The sequence below is a fragment of the Simochromis diagramma genome, unplaced genomic scaffold (assembly GCF_900408965.1).
Source record: "Simochromis diagramma unplaced genomic scaffold, fSimDia1.1 OVJJ01000545.1, whole genome shotgun sequence".
Lineage (NCBI taxonomy): Eukaryota > Metazoa > Chordata > Actinopteri > Cichliformes > Cichlidae > Simochromis > Simochromis diagramma.
In genome coordinates this window covers 1,819,782-1,841,631 of record NW_024387371.1, presented here as the reverse complement: position 1 = coordinate 1,841,631, position 21,850 = coordinate 1,819,782, and the positions used below count along the sequence as shown (strand labels likewise).

The 21,850-nt window shown below is 40.1% G+C and overlaps 1 protein-coding gene across 3 annotated transcripts; it reads left to right on the top strand.

Moving 5' to 3' along the window:
* The first annotated feature begins 618 nt into the window (after positions 1-618).
* LOC120719157 (dystroglycan-like) lies at positions 619-12,381 on the top strand. Of its 3 annotated transcripts, none has more exons than XM_040008149.1 (3): positions 619-795; positions 7,266-7,832; positions 8,901-12,381. In XM_040008149.1, the coding sequence occupies exons 2-3, from the start codon at positions 7,410-7,412 to the stop codon at positions 11,205-11,207; spliced, it is 2,730 nt and encodes a 909-aa protein (XP_039864083.1). In that variant the 5' UTR covers positions 619-795; positions 7,266-7,409; the 3' UTR covers positions 11,208-12,381. The 3 variants fall into 3 exon arrangements, with proteins under 3 accessions (XP_039864083.1, XP_039864082.1, XP_039864081.1); XM_040008148.1 differs by having other exon boundaries at positions 619-1,078; XM_040008147.1 differs by having other exon boundaries at positions 620-954.
* Positions 12,382-21,850: the final 9,469 nt, after the last annotated feature.

Sequence of the window (21,850 nt, the reverse complement as noted above, 5' to 3'; positions counted from 1 at the left end):
GTCTGAGAACAAAAAAATCACTCTTGCAAATGCACATTGGTGAAAACCGTGCACGCACACACAATACCCCACTTCCAGCTTTTAGTTTGTTTTGACGATAAGAATGTGCAAACACGGACTGTATTTCTACCAGCACAAACAGAAAATCAGTTCAGCTGTTAATCATTTCAAAACCCTTCTTTGAACAAATATAACCTCCAGACCACGAGTGACCCTTAAAATATCTGACCAGTTTCCAGCGAAAAACAAGCACAATCTAAACTGTTGCCGCAGCAGCTTAGATATCTTTGCCAACTCGTTGCAGTGACCCCATAATATTTGCTATAAAGCACAGAAAGAAAGTCAAATATATCACTTCAAGAGTGTTAGTTAAAAGGGTACATTCACGGCAGAACAAAAGTACAAGTGGGAATACCTGCACTTGCCTTTTTAATCATCATCAGAGAGGCACATTGTCATAAAAATAAAACAAAGCTCTGCAGGGAAATACTTGCCCTCACTGAAGTTTGCATCGCAAGCAACACTGTGAGGTTAGGTTACTGGGGAACTTGTGTTTTGCTGCATACTGTCCTGCATCACTTTATTCTGTGTTCACCTGCACGTCTCCAAATAAAAGGGAGGTGGAGTCACGCTGGTACACACGATCGGCCTCAACCTGTAGACCTGTGTAAGAGAAGGATAGAGCGAGGCAGCCGGGGAGGGGTAGTAACCGACATAATTACAACACAGAGCTGTGAAGTGTCTGTAGACTTACCAACCCAGAGGGGAGACATATGTTACCTTGACTGTGCCCAGGTACCCTATTCACACGATACTAGACTTTTTTATTTTTTCCTCCCGTGGCGCTCAAAGGGAAGCGCATGTTTTATGGCATTTGAGAAGTCTTCGCTGCGCTCTCAGGGTAGAAGAGGAGACATTACGGCGCGAGTTAGCTAACGTTAGCTCGCTAACAAGGTCAGTTTGAATTTTGGGGTTCCGTTGCTTTTTCACGAGTGGCACTAAGAAAAACGTCTGCCTCTTCGTCTTTACTTAAATGGGCGCATTTTGTGGCACGAACTCTGCTCGGCCGACGAGGCAGGTAAAGAGCTATATTTGTCACCACTATACTCTACTGCTGTTAGCTTGTTAGTTAGCCCGTTCGGTGGCTACCAAACCTCGGTCCGGTTCTTCGATTTTAGTGTTTGTGAGTTGATGTATTCGGACGGTGGCTTATGGAGCGTGCTGCCATGCAGCCTAGGTTTTGTCGTGTATGAGTTTGAGATTAGCGGCGTTTATTTTTCCGAGAGCGAGAGTCGGGCATCTGTGGTGAATGCCCCAGCAGCAGCTCGCTGCTCTGGTCCGCCTAGAATAGAACAGGTGCATCCCTGAGCTAGCGATGGACGGGCTCGGGATGGCACGCATCGCGGCTCCTCGATTATACGTTTACTGCAGTTTTAGAGGCTTGTATTGCAGTCAAGGTGGCGTTTATTTACTGCGGGTTGCCAAATGGTTTATCAAGGTTGAACGTCGTAGGCGGCGTTGTCATTTACAAAGGCCTCGTCTACCGAGCCCGACGGAAACGGGGCAAAGGAAACGGGGCCCGGTAGCCAACGTTTAGTTACTTACTCACTACCTCCAGGGCAATAACTGGCTACCCAAAATTACTAACAATCCTATAAACATGTAAATTAGGTGTTTTAACTAAACACACACACACACAAATAAAAAATAAACGACCGCAGTATATGCATCTGTTACATCGCTAATTTCCTTTTAGCCTGAGTGGTTTTTTTTTTTCCCCTCTTCTTTTTCTTTCTATTAAAGCTGGGTGAATATCGAATTTTGACGTTATACCAGCTCGTTAGCTTCGCTTTAACCTTGCTTTGCGGGTTGTAACCTCACAAACATCAGTAGTCTCGGCCATAAATGAATTCTCACGGCTGAAGGAAAATTAATCAGTAACCTAGATCTGAACAAGGACCAATTTCCAGATTAAAATATATTTGGCTAGTTGCTGTTTTCCTCCTGAAACTCCACTGCGTCTTTGTGCATTACAGAGCTGTGAATTCATTTACAGAAAAAAAAGAAGTGTGATTTGACTTCCTGCGTTTGACAGCATACAGTAGTTTTTCCTGTAGCGTTAAACGAGCTGCTCGCAGGTCACCACGGCAGGTTACACTTTGACTCAGTCAAGGCCGATTTTGTGTTTTCTTTCCACATTATTTCATTACTTTGTTGAACAGAGTGGAGGGCAACACAAGGGAAACATCCAACTGCAAAGCAAGCTTGTCTTGTGGATATGTTTGTTATTCAGCTCATGCACTATCTAGAGGCTGCTGGATGTGGTACGTCAATTCAATTGGCCCAGAGTGCCACTGTGCATCGGAGCCCTAATTATTTTTGATGGTTTTCAAGTTTTAACTACTGTTGAACTGCAGACTGCATGGATACCACGGCTGTTAAACGGTGTCGTCGCCCCACTAGTGTGGGCCTCAATGTGAAATGGGCAGAAATCACCCACGCTCAAGTCTGTGTCATTGCTTTGTTTACCATAGATGTAAAAAAAAAAAAAAAAAGGCTTTATCATAGAAATGGGGAGGTTTTGATGTTTTCAAGCATTTATACAGTTGTCATAGGAACATGATTTGTTGTAGCATATGTATTTGGCTCCACTATGTGTATAAAACAGAACAATTTAATGAGGTTTGGGTTAATGCTGGGGTTTTTAAAGTATCCTTTAAATATTTTAAGGAGTGCTATGTAACTCGGCCTCAGTGCTGCTACAAAGAAAATATGACAGTAACAATGGTGCATAATTATACTCTTTTATGTGCAATGGGAAAGGTAATTAAGCCAGAATAGGTTTTATTTTCTTTTTGAATGAGCGCTTTGATGAAGAACACTTTAGTTTATTTTTGATATATTTAATGATTTGAACACCAGAGACCCAGACTTCATGAGTAATCTCTTTATAAAACAATGTTTAGATTGCTGGGCTTTTCCTGAAATGACACATCCTAATTAGTCCTGAGGATTATTCATCTTAAACACACCCTGTTATGCAGACGTTTGAATTTTAAAGCCGTTTAGTTGTTCATTTGAACAGCGTGTTGGAACACTACAAATGCACATTGATTTGAAACGTTTAATGTTTCTTAATGAGATGTCGTTTGACTTTTATTTAAAACTTCCTACATACTGAACGTGATTAAAATCTAGGTCACACTGTGGAGAGCTTACTTTGATGCTCAGATGTTGCCTCCCCCCCCCCCCCCCCATTTGTGTGTGGCAGCAGCCTGAGGTGAGGTGTGGTGCTCAGTCTAAATAAGGCTTATGGCTGTAAACTGTTTTCATGGTAATGTTTGTGTTTTACATTTTGAACACAGATGGATACACAGCTCAAGCAGTACCTTTTGTCTTTACACTCAGCCTGCATGTTGCAGTCAATTCAAGATGTATGTGTGTTAAAGAGACTGCCTGGGTTTGGAGTCAGACGAGAACTGGGGGAGAGGGACAGGGGATTGAAATCCCACTGAAGTGACTCAGATAAAAATCCCAGATAAGCAACATGTTTCAACCTGGTTTATGTGTTAGGTGTGGTGTGACTCAGTACTCTTTTGCGGAGTAGGCGTCAAACTTCATATTTGAAGAACAAATCCATTGTGTTCTTTTTTTTTTTTTTCTTTTTTTTTCTTTTTTTTTTTTTAAACTAGTGTTTTAAAGTGCCTTTGTGTAAATATATTTTGTATATAAAATGCTCCTCCTCTGATATGTCTCTTCAGCAAGCTGGTGGGGGATACAGAATGTGAATTTTTCTTGTATATTATCATTTGCCCATTTGGCAGTGTAGTCGTAACAGTCCAAATCAGAGTGAGATACAACATACCTGCAGTGGATTTTGATCTGTGTTTTTGTTTTTTTGTTTTTTTTGTTTTTTACAGTAAAAGCTGGGATAGTCTCCAGCAACCCTAAATTGGATAAACAAAAGAGGAAATAAAGTTGTGCTAGTGTTGGATGTAATCTCACTGTTCTTGTTGTACTTTATAGCACAGGGAAGGTTGTTTTAAAGTTTCCTTTTGTTGATTAGAGTGAAATGGGGTAACTCAAACTCTCTCACTCTAAATACTGTGTTATCTTATCTTAGACATTCATCCAACCGCATTTGGGAGACAGGGTAGTGATGCTTGTAACAGTCTAGACATGAAAGTTCAGCAACCTCAAATGTGACCAAATTTACATGTCAGTAAATTTATTACATTTAGGTTTGGAGTTTTGTTGTGTTGTTTTTTGTTCCATATATAAACCTAAAGCTTTCTGGTAATTGTAGTATACTTGGAGTTGTTCATGTGTGGCTGTTTAGTGTCCTGATTAGTTGTCACATGGTATTAGCTCAAAACAAGCAAACAAAAATAGTCTTATATATAATGTATCTATATATCTGTATAAATTGAGGGTTGTCCTCTCTTAGTCTCATTGGGGCATTGGTTGACTTGAAAACTACTGTAATGTGCACTTGTTGTAAAAAGAACTTGAACGATCTATATTTAAAACGTGGAACAGTAGTTGTTGGTTGTAACATTTTGACGGGTTAACAGGAAAAGGGTATTAATTTGCCACAAAAGTAATGACAATATTTCGAGCTACAAATTTTACAGTAATGTAAACTGTTATTTTCGTAATTGGCTTTTCTGAAGAACATGTTTTAGTTACTTAAAGCAAATCACTAAAATTAAACATTTAATGTGTTTAGAATAATTTAGATCACAAAGGCAACATGGTATCTTTAGTCAAGTAAATATCCCATCCAAATGCCTTCTTAGTTGCAGGGTGATATTATAAAGGTTATTATATATGTATATATATATTATAAATGTTATTAACACCTTAAAAAGAGGTGTTGGCTTAGGGATGTTCCAATTTCCTCTCTTTTTTTTTTTTTTTTTAAGCAGTGAAATGAGCAAATTGATAGAGGTCTGCAAATAATGTGCAGGATTTGCTGTTTCAGTTCCCTCTGAGATTCTGATCACTCCCACCTGCAACATTGCTTTCTATTGAAAACCTTCCAGTAGAGAAAATGCATCCATTCAGCTGTTTAATCAGCTGAGTTAGAATACACAAATTGCAAATAAGGCTTAATAAATGGGTGTAAGGAGTTTGGGGGGGGATAACAGTAGGAACTAAGAATGGGTACAAATTTTATAGGTTGTCTTATTTGCATAAAATTGATCAACCAGGTGTTTGAGTGTCAGTGATGTAGTAGCAAGTAACAGTTATTCTTAGGAACTATCCATCCATCCATTCTCTTCCACTTATCCTTTTCAGGGTGGGGGGTGAGCCTATCCTAGCTTTCTTAGGGCGAGAGGCAGGGTACACCTGGGCAGGTCGCCAATCTGTCTAACACACAGCCACAGACAACAATTCGCACTCATTCACACCTATGGGCAATTTAGAATTACCGATTAAACTAACCCCACTAACTGCATGCCTTTGAACTGTGGGAGGTAGCCGGAGAGAACCCACGCAAACACGGGGAGAACATGCAAACTCCACACTGAAAGACGCCGGCCTGATGGTGGAATTGAACTCAGGACCTTCTTGCTGTGAGGCAACAGTGCTAACCACCATGCAACTATAATTTCTTTTTCTTTTCTTTTTTTTCCAAAGAGATTCAAGTTTAAATATGTTATAGATTGTCTTAATGCTTTTTAAAGGAGAGCGAGTAAGGGACACAATCAAATCTGAACATTAGAGTTATTGCTGCTGCATTTCAGTTTACAGGTACACCAGAGTTTCATGCATGGATGATTTCAGTAATGATTACTTTTCATTATGTTCATTAAATTTAATGGCTTATTGCAAAACAATAATGCACAGCCTGTGCTCCCACCAATGTAAAGTAAATACTTGTGTATATATTTTGTGATGTGTTGCTTCCTGTGAGTTTCCTTTCATTCATTTCCTTTCATTGCACGGCTGCCCTTTTTAGTTTTTATGCGCTTTCTTGTATGAATCATCCCGGTAATATTGTTTTTATTGTTAGTTTTTTTTTCCAGACAGCATAAAGCATTGATAAATGAGCAATTTATGTATTAACTGTTGTTTTGTTTTTCTATGGCTTAGATTATACATAAAGGGATTCTAGTGAGGGACAAGTGTAGCCACTATTTGACAATATATTGGAGTGTGTCTGCTGACGTCATACGTTGTGCGAGTTAAGCATTAGGATTCTGGGCAAACGGCTGACCCTCCTGTGCCCATTTGAGTGTTACAGGATTGGGGTTGGCTAGGTCAGCACAATGGAGACTCTAATTCCAACCCCAGGGCATCTAATTAAAATTTACAACAAAGACAAACAACCTTTGACACTCCATCATCTCATGAGACTCACTATAACTCAAAATGGCGTGGCATAGAAGTAAAGATCATTAGGTGATCAACTTTTTTTTTCTAATAATGTATTTAAAATGTATTAACATTATTTTACATTGTTATTGAACTTTTTTTTTTTTTTTTTTTTTTTTTTTTTTAAAGAAAGAAAAAAAGAAGAATGCATTTGGGAACTTACCTGAATAATGTTGTGGCTCTAGATTACAGTGAGAAAGCTTAATACCGTTTCAAATCCTTTTCATTCACTAGGCCATGCATAATACTTGACAGTACTTGACTCCATGGTGAGCTGTAAATTAAGATGTCAGACATTTAATATATCAAAAAACAATTTAATAACTTAAAAATTGTTGCCATTTTACACCATAAACCACAGATTTAAAGTTGCATAGCTGTAATTTGCATATCAATAAAATAAGACAAATAGTGTTTTGGGGGTTCTTGGCAGAAAGTGAATTTTTTGGATTGGCAGATGTGTAATGTAATGGGCATTTGTGGTGGTTTGTCATTATATGTCATTATGTATTAATTCTGGGTTCCTTCTTAAAAGCTGGGCTATGGACCAGTGACAGAGTGAGACATTGAGGGGTTTTTTTCTGTTGCTGATTTAGCATTATAAATAAATGGAAAAATGAAGTGTCATAGCAGATCCTTTTTATTTTCCACTGAGCAATTTTTAGGACCCTCTACTGTGTAGTACATATATTTACACCAAGAATTATGGACATTAATATTAATTGGTAAACAAGTGCCAAAAAACCCCCACCATAATAGATGTCTGCAGAAACTACCACGCAACCTATAATAATAGATGTATGTTTACACTGATGTTTTTATGTATGTTTCCACTTTGTTGCCCTCATTTTTTTTTTTTTTTTTTTCTTTTCTTTTCTATATAGCCAGATGTCATGGCTGTCTAGCAGGCTGCCAAAGATCTCTTCATGGATCACAGAGGACAACAAAGAGAAACCGCTGCATTTTCAAGCATAGCCAATCACTAAGGAATCTGACTGTCAAGCATATCATCAGTTTGACTTCAGTGCATGTGGCCTCTTCAGTTGTTCATAGACATCTGTTGGGCAGCCCAAAGGCCTATTGCTATGCACTATAAACGGAGAGACATGAGCTGCGGGGATGCTGGGGGGAGCAGGCTTATTTCGTGCAGGACTATCCCTCTGATAATGGGGCTTCTGGCGACCCTGACTCAGGGCACAGTACCAGAACAGCAAGAGACACTTGTGGAGATGATATCTGTGGAACTAGAGGCATCCATGCAGTCCTCTGTGCTCTCTGAGCTCAACGCTGCAGCATCCTTAGTTGGTGAAGGGCCGCCCACAGCTGTCCCAGATTCCTCTGCAAAGAATGAGGGAGTGCACACCAGTATCCCTGACTCCTCAGCAACTGTGGGCCAGGTGTTCCAGTTGAAGGTACCACCAGGACATGCCCATGCAGGCTGCAGTGTGCAGGTAAAAAAACCCAACAAAATCATTGAGATTAATCTAATGGTGATATATGTGGCATGCTATTAATTATAAATTAACATTTTAAAAAAAATCTTTCTCTGTGAAGAAAAAAACAATGTTGCTGTACAAATGGTAACAAAAATAGTCTATACTAATAAAGTTTGCATAGTAGATTTGAGTTCCTTTTTATTTGTTGGAAAATACAACCATATTCCTCTTCAGAGTGGATGTAGTGTAGGAGAAAAAAAGACAACTGAATGTTAAGGGGTTTTTTTTTTTTTTTTTTTTTTTTCCTTCCCCCTGTAAGGTTAAAATTCATTCTTATACTAAACTAAATGAAAGCTATATAGAAAAGTGTGTTAAATTTTTGTTTTTTCTGGGCCTCTAATGAAAGTATAACTGAACTTAAGTGTGGTTGAGGAAAAAAAATTAAACACATTACCTATTTTTTTTGTTGTTCTGAGTCTTGTCTCTCTTTTTTTCGCCTTGAATTTCAGTTGGTGTGAAGATTTGTCTTATCCCATTTACCCTTCAGATTTGATCACTGTATCACTGCTGATTGAAGCTGACTTTGTTGCAATTTGTTCAAGTCAGACTTACGAATGAGATGAGATTATTATTGGCCCAAGTGGTGATGCAGAATGATATCCTGTCATACAGTAATAACTCAAAATGATGAGTGATGACTCACAGTTCTTATTATGAATAGACGCTCACTCGGCTTCCTGTTCATGTTTGGAAGGATTTGATAAACTAAACTGAACTGAATGACGGTCCCGTTTACTGGCAGCTTGTTCAATGTGAAATATGTTTTCAGACAAGACTATGAATCTTCTAATTACTACTTCAAATATACTTGTCTGTCTTTGTTCTGTGTCATAGAATTTAATCTGCTAGTCAGACCAGGTAATTTTGATATTACTTGAATCCTTGTACATTTTCAAAGTCATTTGCAGCTACTTCTGATATGGAGCAGTCAATGAATGTGCCCAATTTTTATCTCAAAATTATCTTTGTAGTAAAAAAAAATGGTAATGACGTGTTTTGTTTTTTCCTGTTTCCCTCTTGAAGCTCACCGAGATGGGAAGGGAGACTTTACCCTCCTGGCTATACTGGGACAGAGAGAGCTGCATTCTCAGAGGTTTGGCTCTGGAGCAAGATAAAGGTGTATATCATATCATGGTGTCAGGTGAGGAGCAAAGTCAGAAGACTAGTAGCCAAGTATTCCCCAGTACAGTCTTCTCTATTGAAGTATACCCAGAAGAACGAGCTGATACTGAGCCACCCCTAATCACACTTCAGTCTGATATTGGTGGCCTGCAGCCTTTCACCTGTGGTTCTGAGGAGCCTGTCACTGTCCTTACTGTCATCTTGGATGCTGACTTGACAAAGATGGTTGCTGAACAGAGGGCCAGCTTACTGGGCAATATGAGGAAATTCTCTCATGTGCCACTGGAACACATGAGGGTGGTCCCTGTTGTCAACAACCGCTTATTTGACATGTCTGCTTTCATGGCTGGACCAGGAAATGCAAAGAAAGTGGTGGAAAACGGCGCCCTACTGTCATGGAAAGTTGGATGTGCTCTTGACCAGGGCAGCGTTCCTGACATTAGTAGTGTCCAATCCTCAGCAAAGGATGGGACTATGTCAGCTAGGCTGGGCTATCCAGTGGTTGGCTGGCACATTGTTAATAAAAAGCCCCAGGGAGTCAGACGGGTCAGGCGGCAGTTGTACAATACTCCTACTCCAGTGCCCTCCCTGCTTCCTCCAACTATTAACCAAGAGCCATATTCACGTGTAATTCCCACTCCAACATCACCCTCTATTGCCCCAGCAACTGATAATTCTGCTCCACCTGTCAGAGGCCCTTTGCCCCTTCCAGTCAAGCCTACCATGAGGGTCAGGGATCAGATAGCTCACACACCTGTCTTTGGACCTCCCCAACCCACCAGAATACTAGGAACTACAAGCACTATCCCCATTCAACCTACCATGACCCGGCCTACTTTTGTGGAAGCTACTGCAGTGCCAACACCACCAAGCACCACTAAAAAACCCAAGCCCTCTTCCACAAAAAAACCTAAGAAACCCAAAACCTCGACTCCACCTCCCCGAGAACCGAAATCCACAACTCCTAAACCACCTAGGCGCACAACAGCTCTCTCTCTTGCTCCGGACTCTAATACAACTCCAGAGATCCGCAACCCCATTGATCAGGTGACTGCATGGGTGGGAACATACTTCGAGGTTAAGATTGCTGCTGATGCATTTTATGACCGAGAGGATGGTACTACTGATAAGCTGCGTTTGACTTTAAAGAAGACACCCAAAGAACCAGTAACTGAAACATCTTGGATCCAGTTCAACAGCACTATCCAGCTTTTGTATGGCCTTCCAGAGGAGCAACATGAGGGGAATCATGAGTATTTCATGTTAGCCACTGACAAAGGGGGAAAGAGTATCATGGATGCGTTTGAGGTTAGAGTCCATCGCTGGTCTAATAATAACAAACCTTCAGTAATGTTTGCTGCTCGTTTTCATGGTGACCCCAACACTTTAAGCAATGATGTACATAAAAAGATTCTTTTGACTAAGAAGTTGGCTTATGCCCTGGGAGATCGGAACAGCAGCACAGTGACCTTAAGAAGCATCACTAGGGGCTCAATTGTTGTGGAATGGACCAATAACAGTCTCCAGCAGAGTCCTTGTCCAAAGGACCAGATCACAATTCTCAGCAACAGGATTGCTGATCCCCAAGGAACCCCTAAAGCTGTCTTTATCAAAGCCATGGAGCCTGAATTCAAACCCATTAACATCTCAGTTCGTGGCACCAATAAATGCCAACATTACACATTCATTCCACCAGGAGAGGTGCCAATGCCTGAGCTTCCTACAGCTACGCCTTCACCTGATCCAATTAAGGGCACTGATGACGTTTACCTGCACACTGTCATTCCTGCTGTAGTAGTAGCTGCCCTGCTGCTCATCGCTGGAATCATTGCTATGGTTTGTTATCGCAAGAAGCGTAAGGGGAAGATGACCATAGAGGAGCAAGCAACTTTCATCAAGAAGGGCGTTCCAATAATATTTGCAGATGAGTTGGATGATTCAAAGTCACCACCGTCCTCCAGCATTCCTCTTATCCTCCAGGAGGAAAAGCCCCCACTTCCTCCTCCAGAATACCCAAACATGTCTGGCCCTCACAGCACCCTGCTAAACCAGGATCTGTTGGAGGAATATTCAGTTTATCAAGATGATGATCCTAATGCCCCACCTTACCAGCCTCCCCCACCATTTACTGTGCCCATAGAGGGCAAAGGCTCCCGCCCTAAGAACATGACCGCGTACAGGTCACCTCCTCCCTATGTGCCTCCCTAACGCACACCAGGGGCTTTGAGTTTTGAAAGCAGGTGCAATCTAGGGATGCTTGTCGAATTACTACAGGAGTAATTTTACATGTTTAATGAAATGGCTTTGACTTTATAGAGAAGCAGGCAACCATAATCATATATCTCACCAACATGGATAAGACAATACATCATACAATTCAACTACAGGCACAGGGCGAATGGATGAAAAACTGTTTAATTTTTCTTTGTCCTTCAGATCTGCTTTTGACTTCTTGCATTTTTTTTTTTTTTTGTCTGTTCTTGCCAAGAGGAGTCAATTTTATCTTCAATGATGTACTATTTCTATTGTATAGAAAATAATAAAGAAGCAGGAAAAAATGAAGCCCACAGGGCCGTTGAGCAGATGTCACCATGACAACAGACTTGAGGCTCTTCCTCACAATGTTAATCTTTATGAGTTCTATATCACTCTTATCTGTCTTTTCGGCTAGGTTTACTAAGATTTTGCACCTGTTATTTCTAGAGGGGAATGAAATTCATAATGCCAAACTGAAAGCATGAAACATTTTATTTACACAAAAAATTAGTTTGTTTCTTAGACATGAGTCTTTCCCTGTTCTCTTCTATGCTTTTTGCCTCCCTCTCGACAATAACATGCAAATGTTGCACTTATGCAAATTCTTGTTAAACCTTGCACTATGTGTCTTGCGCAGAACCGAAAGCATTACGTGGTGGTCGAATGAGGAGGAGAGGGGAAAAAAAATATCCTTGAACTCATTACATGACTGAAATTCCTCTGGTACTAGATCACAAAAGAACATTACACTGATCACGCCTGTTGTAGCTGTAGCCTAATTAAGTTACAAAACAAATGATTTTATTTTATTTTTGTTCATCTGTGCCACTGAATCTGCCTGTGAGATGTCTGCGGTCACGAGGCAAACCTTGTAGGGATGCTGGAAAGATAACAAAGGGGCCATAGGAATGCTGTGCTTTAGAACAGGATGAGAAATGGAGACGTACCCGATGAGTTGGATCCACTGTCTTATATTCAGTTGGTTTTGTTGGTGTGGGGGTGGGTGGGTGTAAGAGTACTGTATTATCACTGCTCTGCCTCTAGGTGTTGCACTGTTATGCTTAGTGCACTGCCTGTTGTCAGTTCAGATGAGGCATGGGGACAAGGGGATGTACATAATTGTGTGCCTGTGAAATTAAACCACTCCATAATGTCAGTGTTTTATCAGTAAACCTAGTCGGGGGGGGGGGGGGGGCAGATTGGGAAATTATTTTATTTTTTAATTGTATGTCTAGATTTATGATCACAATCATAAAAAAAGACTTTATAGTTTGTGAGGGTATAAAATGTTTACCTGCCCATCACAAAAGAAATTCTCAATATGATGGGGGATCAAAGAAACCACTATAATATGTGAATTATGTACATTTCATATCTGATATCACCATAAGAAAAAATGGTTAAAAATCTAATGTTTTTACTGAGTTTTTGATACAGTCTTAAACTTGTTTTATGAAAATATATTAATAAAATGTAATACTATTTGTAAAGCCTCAAAGATGGTGTAAAGTCCCATTTATTTGAGAACATGGTGCAGCATTAAACATGTTTTCAATGATGATGTGTCTGTGTGTATTACAGGGGAGATAAACACAACTCGTGACAGAAACTAAAGACTAGTTCTTATATAGTGCTTTCTATATCTGAGTACTCGGAGAGCATGATACAATATGCCTTGTTCACCCCTATTCATACAAGCACTTTTTTTCTTTCCATGCTTAAGTGCTTTCTGTCGAATATTCATACTCCAATGGATTCACAGAGAGCAACTCAGGATTAGGATCTTGACCAAGGATATTTAGAATGCACCAACTTTCCGATTAGTAGATCAATTGTTTATATGTACTTTATTATTACACCTCTCTACTAGGTATTCAGCATTATTTTGTTATTGACATAATGGCATAAAACAGTTACTGCAGTTTTGTCAGCTGCACATCCATGATGTTAAATTTCCCTTTCCACCGCATTCCAAAGCTACACTATTGGATTGCGATCTGATGGCTCTGGAGACCTTTTGAGTACAGAGAACTCACTGTCTGATGATGATTGAGCTTTGTGACATAGTGTGTTATGCTGCTAGAAGCAGCAATCAAAAGATGGGTACACTGTGGCCATAAAGGGATGGAGATGCTCAGCAACAATACTCAGGTAGGCATTTAAACAATGCTCAATTGGTGCTAAGGGGCCCACAGTATGCGACGAAAACCCTCACATCATTACACCAACTGCAGCCTGAATCGTTCATACAAGGTGTGATGGATCCATGCTTCTATGTTGTTTATGCCAAATTCTGACCCACCATCCAAATGTCTCGGCATAAATTGGGACTCATTAGACCAGGCGACATTTTTCCAATCTTTTATTGTCCAGCTTACTTTAAAATGTTCCTTCAGTTTCCTGTTCTTAGCTGACAGGAGTGGCGCCCAGTGTTTAGCCCATCTCCTGTGTTCAGAGATACTCTTCTGCGTACCTTGCAACAAATGGTTTGCCTTCCTGTCAGCTCAACACAGTCTGGGCATTCTCCCCTGACCTCTGGCATCAACAAGGCATTTTCTGTAAACCCCAGAGGTGTTTGTGCAGGAAAATCATAGTAGATCAGCAATTTCTAAAATACTCCAACCATCCCATCTGGCACCAACAACCATCCCACATTCAGAGTCACTTCAATCACCTTTTTCTTACCCATTCTGATGCTCAGTCTGAACTTCAGCAGGCCATAGTGTCCAGCTATTATTCTGTCTTACAACAACAGCTGAAGAAGTGGTTAAACTTCAGGTTGTTCTGAATATGTCTACATGACTGAATGCATTGAGTTGCTGTCATGATCAGTTGATCAGTTATGCTAATGAGCAAATCAACCGTCATTGATTTGCACGTAATCAGTGACAACTTTTCTGCAAATCGGTCATCTGTGCAAATTTTGATTTAAAGTCGAGTTTGAATTTGAGTCAGCGGAGTAGATAACGGTACAGTCTTAAAATGTTGCCACATTCTTGACAGCATTTACACAAGCATGCTACATTTGGCTCCTGTAGTTGGCTGGGTTTGCAGCATGAGCTATGCTCTCTTTGTTGTAATAAACCAAGCACACAGCAAGCAGCCCCTGCGAGACGGTGTGATATTTTAAGAAAAGGGCTCCCTTTCTGTGGCATTTCGGTGGGCAGTTTTTCTTTTTTTAGGCTCCATGCTCCTACGTCTCTTGGAGAAATATCAATAACAATGACTAATATCTGCTTTCAAATTCTTTTAGTATAGAGTTGTTGTTACAATGGCTTATTCAAAAAAGGTCAAAAACAGTTGACATGCTGCCGACCCATGCTGCTTTGGAAAACGTATATTTTCAAATTACAATACATGACATTTTGATTGGTTTTTGCGTAGTCCGAGAAAAATCATTTAACTGTGAATTGCTGTGAAACATCATGGCAGTGGTGTACACTTCAGGACCTATTTGATGTACTTTATATTCTTCTATTTCTTTAGATAACATTACATAGAAAGAAAGACCGCTTTTATTTTTTTTTTAGAAAGGACTTATTCCCATAACTTGTTATACGTAAGTCATGTATCTGTAGCAGGTGAAGGTTTACGCAGAAAATGTCCATGAATTTCAAAAACTACATTATAAATTTCTTTGGCAGTTCTGTAATTATGCTCTCATTTGCTCAGTCTCACCAGTCTCTATTACACATAATTGATCATTATGAGGTGAATTATGTTACAAATTGAAGGTAATAATCATTTATCAGTTAGCCAACAACCATCTAACTGTGGGCGACTGATTCATTTACAGGAGATATTAGTGGCCAGCACTTAAAAGCTCTGTTTCCTCCAAGCACTAACTGTGTGATTGAACACTGCACAGATTAACCACAGCATTAAAACCCCTGACAGGTGAAATGTGTAACACTGATTAACTTATTTCAATGCAATGTTATGTTAGAAACTTGGCTTCTGGCACTAGCACAGTGGAAGCTACTTACCTACCACCCACCTAAATACTGTTGCTTGCCAAGAGCTCTCCTTCAAGGCAAAACCACTGCCTGATGGCCAGACACTGCACCTCACAGCGCTAAATCGAAAACTGCTGAAGGATCATGACAGAGAGCCCAAGAAGTCCAAAATCCCCAGATTCTAATCGAAACAAGCTCCTACAGCGTGCACCTCAGCAAGCCCGACGTTTTCGTGGATGAGGGGAGACCTACACAGTATTAGGCAGGTGATTTTTAATGTCGGGGGTGTCTTGTTTAAATATGAAGACATGGCACCTCCTCTTGCAGTAATATTAGCCAGATTTTTATTAACTTAAGAGCATTTGTACACCGTATGGATCATTAGATTGACCAAAAAAAAAAGAGGTTTTAGGCCGTCAAGTGTCACCAGAAGGTCTTCAGTACACTTTAATTTGTCTGACTTTTTTTTTCTAATAGTTTTGAGAAGAAAGTCATGACCCCAATATATATATATATATATATTCAGTGACACTAATCTTCTTCACTTTGTAGTATTTAGTTTTATCTGAATGTATTAAGAAAATTCACTTGGGTGAATTTTCCCCTTTTATTCATTTTGGCATTATGCCTTAAAGATTGCTCGGATATTTTTAATGACTTTCTAATGATGGGAATTTTAAAAACTGTTTACCAAACCATTAACACCTGCAGGATCTCCTCTGGCTTGCTTTGTTCAACACGACCAAAGATATGACGCGTCTAGATATGCCGTTATGATAACACACCACTGTGTTGCTGAGCAGTAAGAGTCACAGTTTCTAATATCAGCAGCTCTGGAGTCGAGGAAAGGCACAGAGGACAAGAACAGTTGTTTGTATCTTTTCTTTTTCTTAAAAAGAAAGAACTCAAACTGGACCTTGTTTGGTAAAATGAACAAATTTGCTCAACATGGTGAAGGACTTGAAACAAAGGGATAGCACGTTTGCTTTCTATTTATACTCCAGGTGAAGACTTACCTAATTGCTACAGCTGAGTGATTTGATTCTAGAAATGGAGCTGAGCTGATCAATAAATAGATGTAATAGTAGGGTACATCAGAATGTGGAGTTGAGGCTATTTTATACCCTGCCAATCTCTCACTTCATCAGCCTCCCCCACTGCACTCATTAATAATGTACCTGGAATGAAAGTTAATGTATGTGATGAAAAATGTATAAGCTCGTGAAAACTGAACTGACCTTTCAGTTGTTGTGTCTGATGCACTTTACTCGAAAACCTGCTGTTGCGGTTGCTTTGCAGCTCTTCACACAAAGCCACTAATCTCATTTATTTCTGAACTTTTCATTTCTAAAATGAGAGAGCCTGCAGCTGTAGATACAGATCGATACAAATACTTGACTTTATGCGTTTAGTTATTGAAATTCTTTCACGGGTATCGACGTACCCACATTAGATGTTTATGCAACTCAAGCTGTATCCGCTAATCAGAAATACTGTTTTGTAAGTGTGTTTATAATTCCTACCGTCATAACAATTTCTAATTACACCGGTAGCCATGCCAAGCCAGGCTGTTATTATGCTCAGGAGGGTAATTATTTCCATTGCCCTGTATTATTGACACAAACTTTTCTCTTGATTAAAAAGGAAAAACTAATCAGTCATTGTATGTACCTTAGTGTTGAGGGGGCGGTAAGGCGATCTGCTACTAAGCACTGGAAGTAGCAGAGAGGGTATGATGGTGGGCAGCACCATGTGATATGGACGGCTTAGTAATAGGCCTCATTAGATGCCCAAAGCCCAAGAAATGTGGCACTCTGTTTCCCATTAAGAAGAAAGCACCACAATAAAAAACATAATAACGATGAAGGATAATTGTCAGCGAAACACAGGGTATATATTTCAAATGTTATTATTAGCAATCCATAAAAATGTCTTGCATATGGCCATATTAGATCATGCAGAATGTGCTGCGGTTGGAGAGTATCTATAAGGAGAGGTAGACTTTAACCTCAGCATTCAAGGTACTAAAATATTAAAAATGCTGCCAAGCAAAACTAAACTGAACCAAAGCCAGATCTGCTAAAGCCAGAATGTGTTTATCATTCAAAGGACATAAAAACAAAATCACTGCTAGAAATAAAAATAAAACATTAAATGCATTTAAATTTTAAATGATACTGCTAGCTTAAATTGTGTAGCATCATTAGCAAAATAAACACATTTTTACAGAAACTTGTAAGTACACGAGTAACTAGGAAGTTTATTTGATAAAATAATTCACTATAAACTTTGTACAACAGAAGAAGAGACTTCTTTTTACCTTTGGTTTTGTGGTGTTAATACACAGGCATCCTGCTAGCCTGAGTGCTAATTTGCTAACTCATGTCAACACTGGCTTTTTTTTACTGCTAGTAGGTCACTTTGGTTATTATCTCCTCATCTGAGCATTTTTTTCTTTTTTCTTTTTCATCATAGATGGGAGCTTTTATGGTAAATATGAATAAAACATACTTCTTCTCAACTTCTTCTTAATGGAGATCTCTAATCAGTTATTTACATGGTAGGAACTCGTGTCGTAGACATGGACAAGCTGACCTTCTGAAGTTCAAACCAAACATCTTCCTTTTCGTTAACCTTTATTTAACAAGGTTAATCCCATATGTTTTCTTGGCACACTATGGGCCCCTTAGTACAGACTGAGCATTTTTACTGAGCATCGTTGCTGACCATGTTCATCCCTTTACGACCACAGTGACCACAGTGTACCCATCTGTAATGATCTGAGCTGATATGGTGCAGTATCTTGCTGGAAGCAGTCATCAGAAAAGCAGTTTCTTGAACTTGAATGAGTTCCCTGTACTCAAATGGCCTCCACAGCAACCAGATCTCAATCCAATGGAGCACCTTTGGAATGTGGCGGAACAAGAAATTTTCTTCATTGATGTGCAACCAACAAATCTGCAGAAACTGTGCGATGCTATCGTGCCAATATGCCCCCAAACCTCTGAGCAATGTTTCCAGCACCTTGTTGAATCTGTGCTACAAATAAGTCTAACAGAGCATGCATTTGGGTAGTTCAACACCATTTTCTACTTTATACACATAATGTATTATTGTATACATATATCATAGTATATTGCCAGGACCCAATCACCCAGAGAAGCATATTTTTACTTTCCTTTGTTTTTAAGCCTTAACTAAATTGCACATAGGCCTATGAATTGGTTAACTGCACATAAAAGGACTGTTTTTCATTTTGCTCTCATAAATGAGCATTGCTGTATACCACTGTGGTATTTTTAGGTTTTTGTATATTGTTTTTGGTATTTTGCATCACATTTTCTAGCAATTTTTTCTCTTTTAGCGCCACATTAAAGTAATGAGGAGGAAGACTGGGGTTAGACAGATTGTATATTCGTAATAAAATTGAAAACGAAATATGCACGTAAGTATGGCACTGAAAATGATCGTGATGAATTCTTCATCTCAGACCACAGCTTGCTCTCCCATCAGCAATGACTCCAGCGCCATCTTGTGAAAGAATTAGGTAAGTCAATTTAAATGCTTTTTAACAGAGACACAATGAGCTTCCTTGCCCTTAGCACTGAACAGGAAGTCTGTTCAGAACTACTGCATTTTGTCATTTGTCAGTACTGGTTGCACAGGTCTTACATTTAGAGATGTGATGTGAGATATCTGAAGGCTTTTAAGGCACGGGGGGAAAGCAAAGCTAGATGCTGCAGTATCAATAGATGGCAGTAGCATCACATCATGGCAAAGATACTGATTAATGCCCTTTGCATGAGATCATCACATCTTTTGTAGAGTAATAAAAGGTAGCCTCAAGCTGTGGCCAACTAAACACAAAAGTGCAATTATCATTAATCAGTTTCTGCATGTATAGACAGCAAAATCCTATTACAAGATATTTGTGTTTATTTCAATTCATTACCTTCCAGAAGGGTTACCATGGCATCACATGCTCAACAATGAAGGTATCATTGATGCATGTGATGCTATGTATTAAACAGTGCATCAGCAAAGAAGTGATCCTCGGTCAGTTCCCGGTGATAATAAAACGTGCCGGCTCTCTCTTGAGTCACACTTATAATTAGAAAGTGAGATAAGTTGAGACAACTGTGAGACTCCATCATTCAGTCACAGATTTAGAAAGTGTAGAGTAATTGCATTTTGCTCCTTATCTCATAAATTGGATCCATTCCAGAGCTGGGGATGGAAATCCTCGTCTTCAGTCATGGAAGGAGCCCATTTGCGTCGAGGCTGTGGATTTTCAGAGGCATGACAAAGCTAAGAAGTTGGGAGAGTTTCACAATCGACTCGGGGATGAAACATGACAGAATTCGCCTTGCACCGGCGTTAATGGTGAGCGCAGCCTTTTAAGCTGAGGCTTACTGCGGCAGCTGAGGGCGCGCGGCAGACACTTGTCGTGTGAGAGGTCACTTGAACCATTTATGCGGCGTTGCATTCCAAAGTAAAGGAGAAACAACAGCATTGAGGTCAGGTTAAATAACCCTTTGCTCTGTAATGTCATGTCGAGCCAACCTCCGCTTCACTTGAAAAGATCACAGCTGAAGCAACATGTTGTTTCGGCTCTAAATTATACACAACACAGCAGCAGGATCACTGTCAGTTTATGCACCGTGCGCATATTGCTCTTTGTGGTATGCATTTAGCTGGAAACTCTCTGCCCTGTGTCATTATACATGGTCCGGACAACACACAGCACATCAAAATAAAACATGAGGGTTTCTCAGTGTGTGGTTGCTGCTGTACACCATTTCTACCTTTTACAGGCATTGTGCAGTCTGTAAGGCTCATGTAAGCACAGGATGTTTGTGCACAGCTTTGGTCTTACTCCCTGCTGGCTTGATGGCCAGATGGGTCAGTGACAGTGTGGTCGGAGCTTGGCGGGCCCCTTCTGTTCGCTGTGAGGGTCCACTCATGGGATCAAAACCCCCGAGACCAGAATTCTAGAAACTGGATCACAAGGTAAATGGATTGCAAGCTGAGCTGAGACATGCAGTGCACACACATACCCCCACACAGTTACAATAAGGAATATGCACTGTCTCCTGAGTAGCAGAGCGGCTACGTGAACATATGCTTACACGTGTATGGCGTGTATAAGGATCTCCCACGATGAGACAGATCTGTCAGAGGACAGAATGTTTTACCCAGAGAAACAGAAAAATTAGCTAAAGAAAATGTGATTTTATTTAATAAGCCAGAAGCAGACCTGATCTTTTATCATTCAAGGCAAGCTGTTCAGGAGGGTTAGATTGCCAAAGTGATATTTTTCTGGTCATGTCATGTGGAAATTTAGTCAAGTCATCTTCAACTGCTATTGCAGTCCATTAACTCCATTGTGAAGATACATAATTGATGCAGCCTTTGGGTAGAGTTTAATCAAATGGAGAGTTCTCCGCACTCCACCGCCAACTGAAAAATGAGACACACGATCCTCAGTGATGTAGTGCGTGAGGTAAGAGTATAAGTCACACTTTGAATTGATTTATAATCATTGCACTGTACACGTCCTGCACAATGCCCAAAGCAAAACATGTGGGTATAAGCTTTTAAAGTTGGATTCGTGTGAAGAATTTATGCGCCCGAGACAGGATCAGCAGAAAGTGTATAAAAATGAAAGTATAACAGCCAGACAGCTGATTTTACTAATCTACTCCCAAACAAAAAGGGGCACCGTTTTGGTTTTCACTTTCATTTCATTTTTGTTTGATGTGGATTTTCTATCACTCTTCCCCAACTATTCATTTCCATCTTGGTATTTTGATTCTCTTTAGGCGTTTACTTTTCTTTGAAATAACAGTGATCTGTGTGGGATGTGGAAATGCATTGTTTATGCCATGCTCCCTGAAATCAAGGGCTTAGCTCTCTAGTTAAATTTCACACTCAGCCAGCACTTATCTCTGTCAGCTCCCGTTTGAGCCACAGATGATCTGCCTTGTTTTAAATGCTGTTGGCTTTTGTTTGTGTCCTGAACCTGAGCTGTGATTCAGTGGTAGAAATGTACTACTTTATTCTATACAAGTACACGCTCCTGAGAGTGTGGTACATCTTCCACGCAGCCAAGGCGGGAAACAAATATGCAACATATTCATAAGATCTATGCCAGCTCGCGTACGTCTTTTCTCCATGAATGCATTTTTGTGACAGGGGAAATTGGGGGAAAGTGGCAGATTAGCGCACCTACTCAGCTGCAAATTCTGAAGAGCATTCGTCTCACTCAGCCATGCTAATAACATAGCAGTCAATTAAATCCATGAAGTCAGATATGTAATTTTCGAATAATCATTAACTAGAATTAGAAGTTTGGTGGCTATTGGAGAGATGGGAAAGGAAGACGGAGAGAGAGGCGGTGAGAGATGTATAACCATCATTACATTAGAAGCGACATATACTAAATCCCTCAGCCGAAGATGAGTGAAGATAAAGGAGGTGACTGAGCTAATTGTGTACTGTCAGAATCCATATCTCTAACGACTGTCAAACGAGCAAATTTCAAATGTATTCTCTCCACCCACCGACCCCCCCCCCCCCCCCCCCCCCCCCCCCCCCCCCCCCAAGGGGTGAAGGCACTGAGAGAGAGAGAGAGAGAGA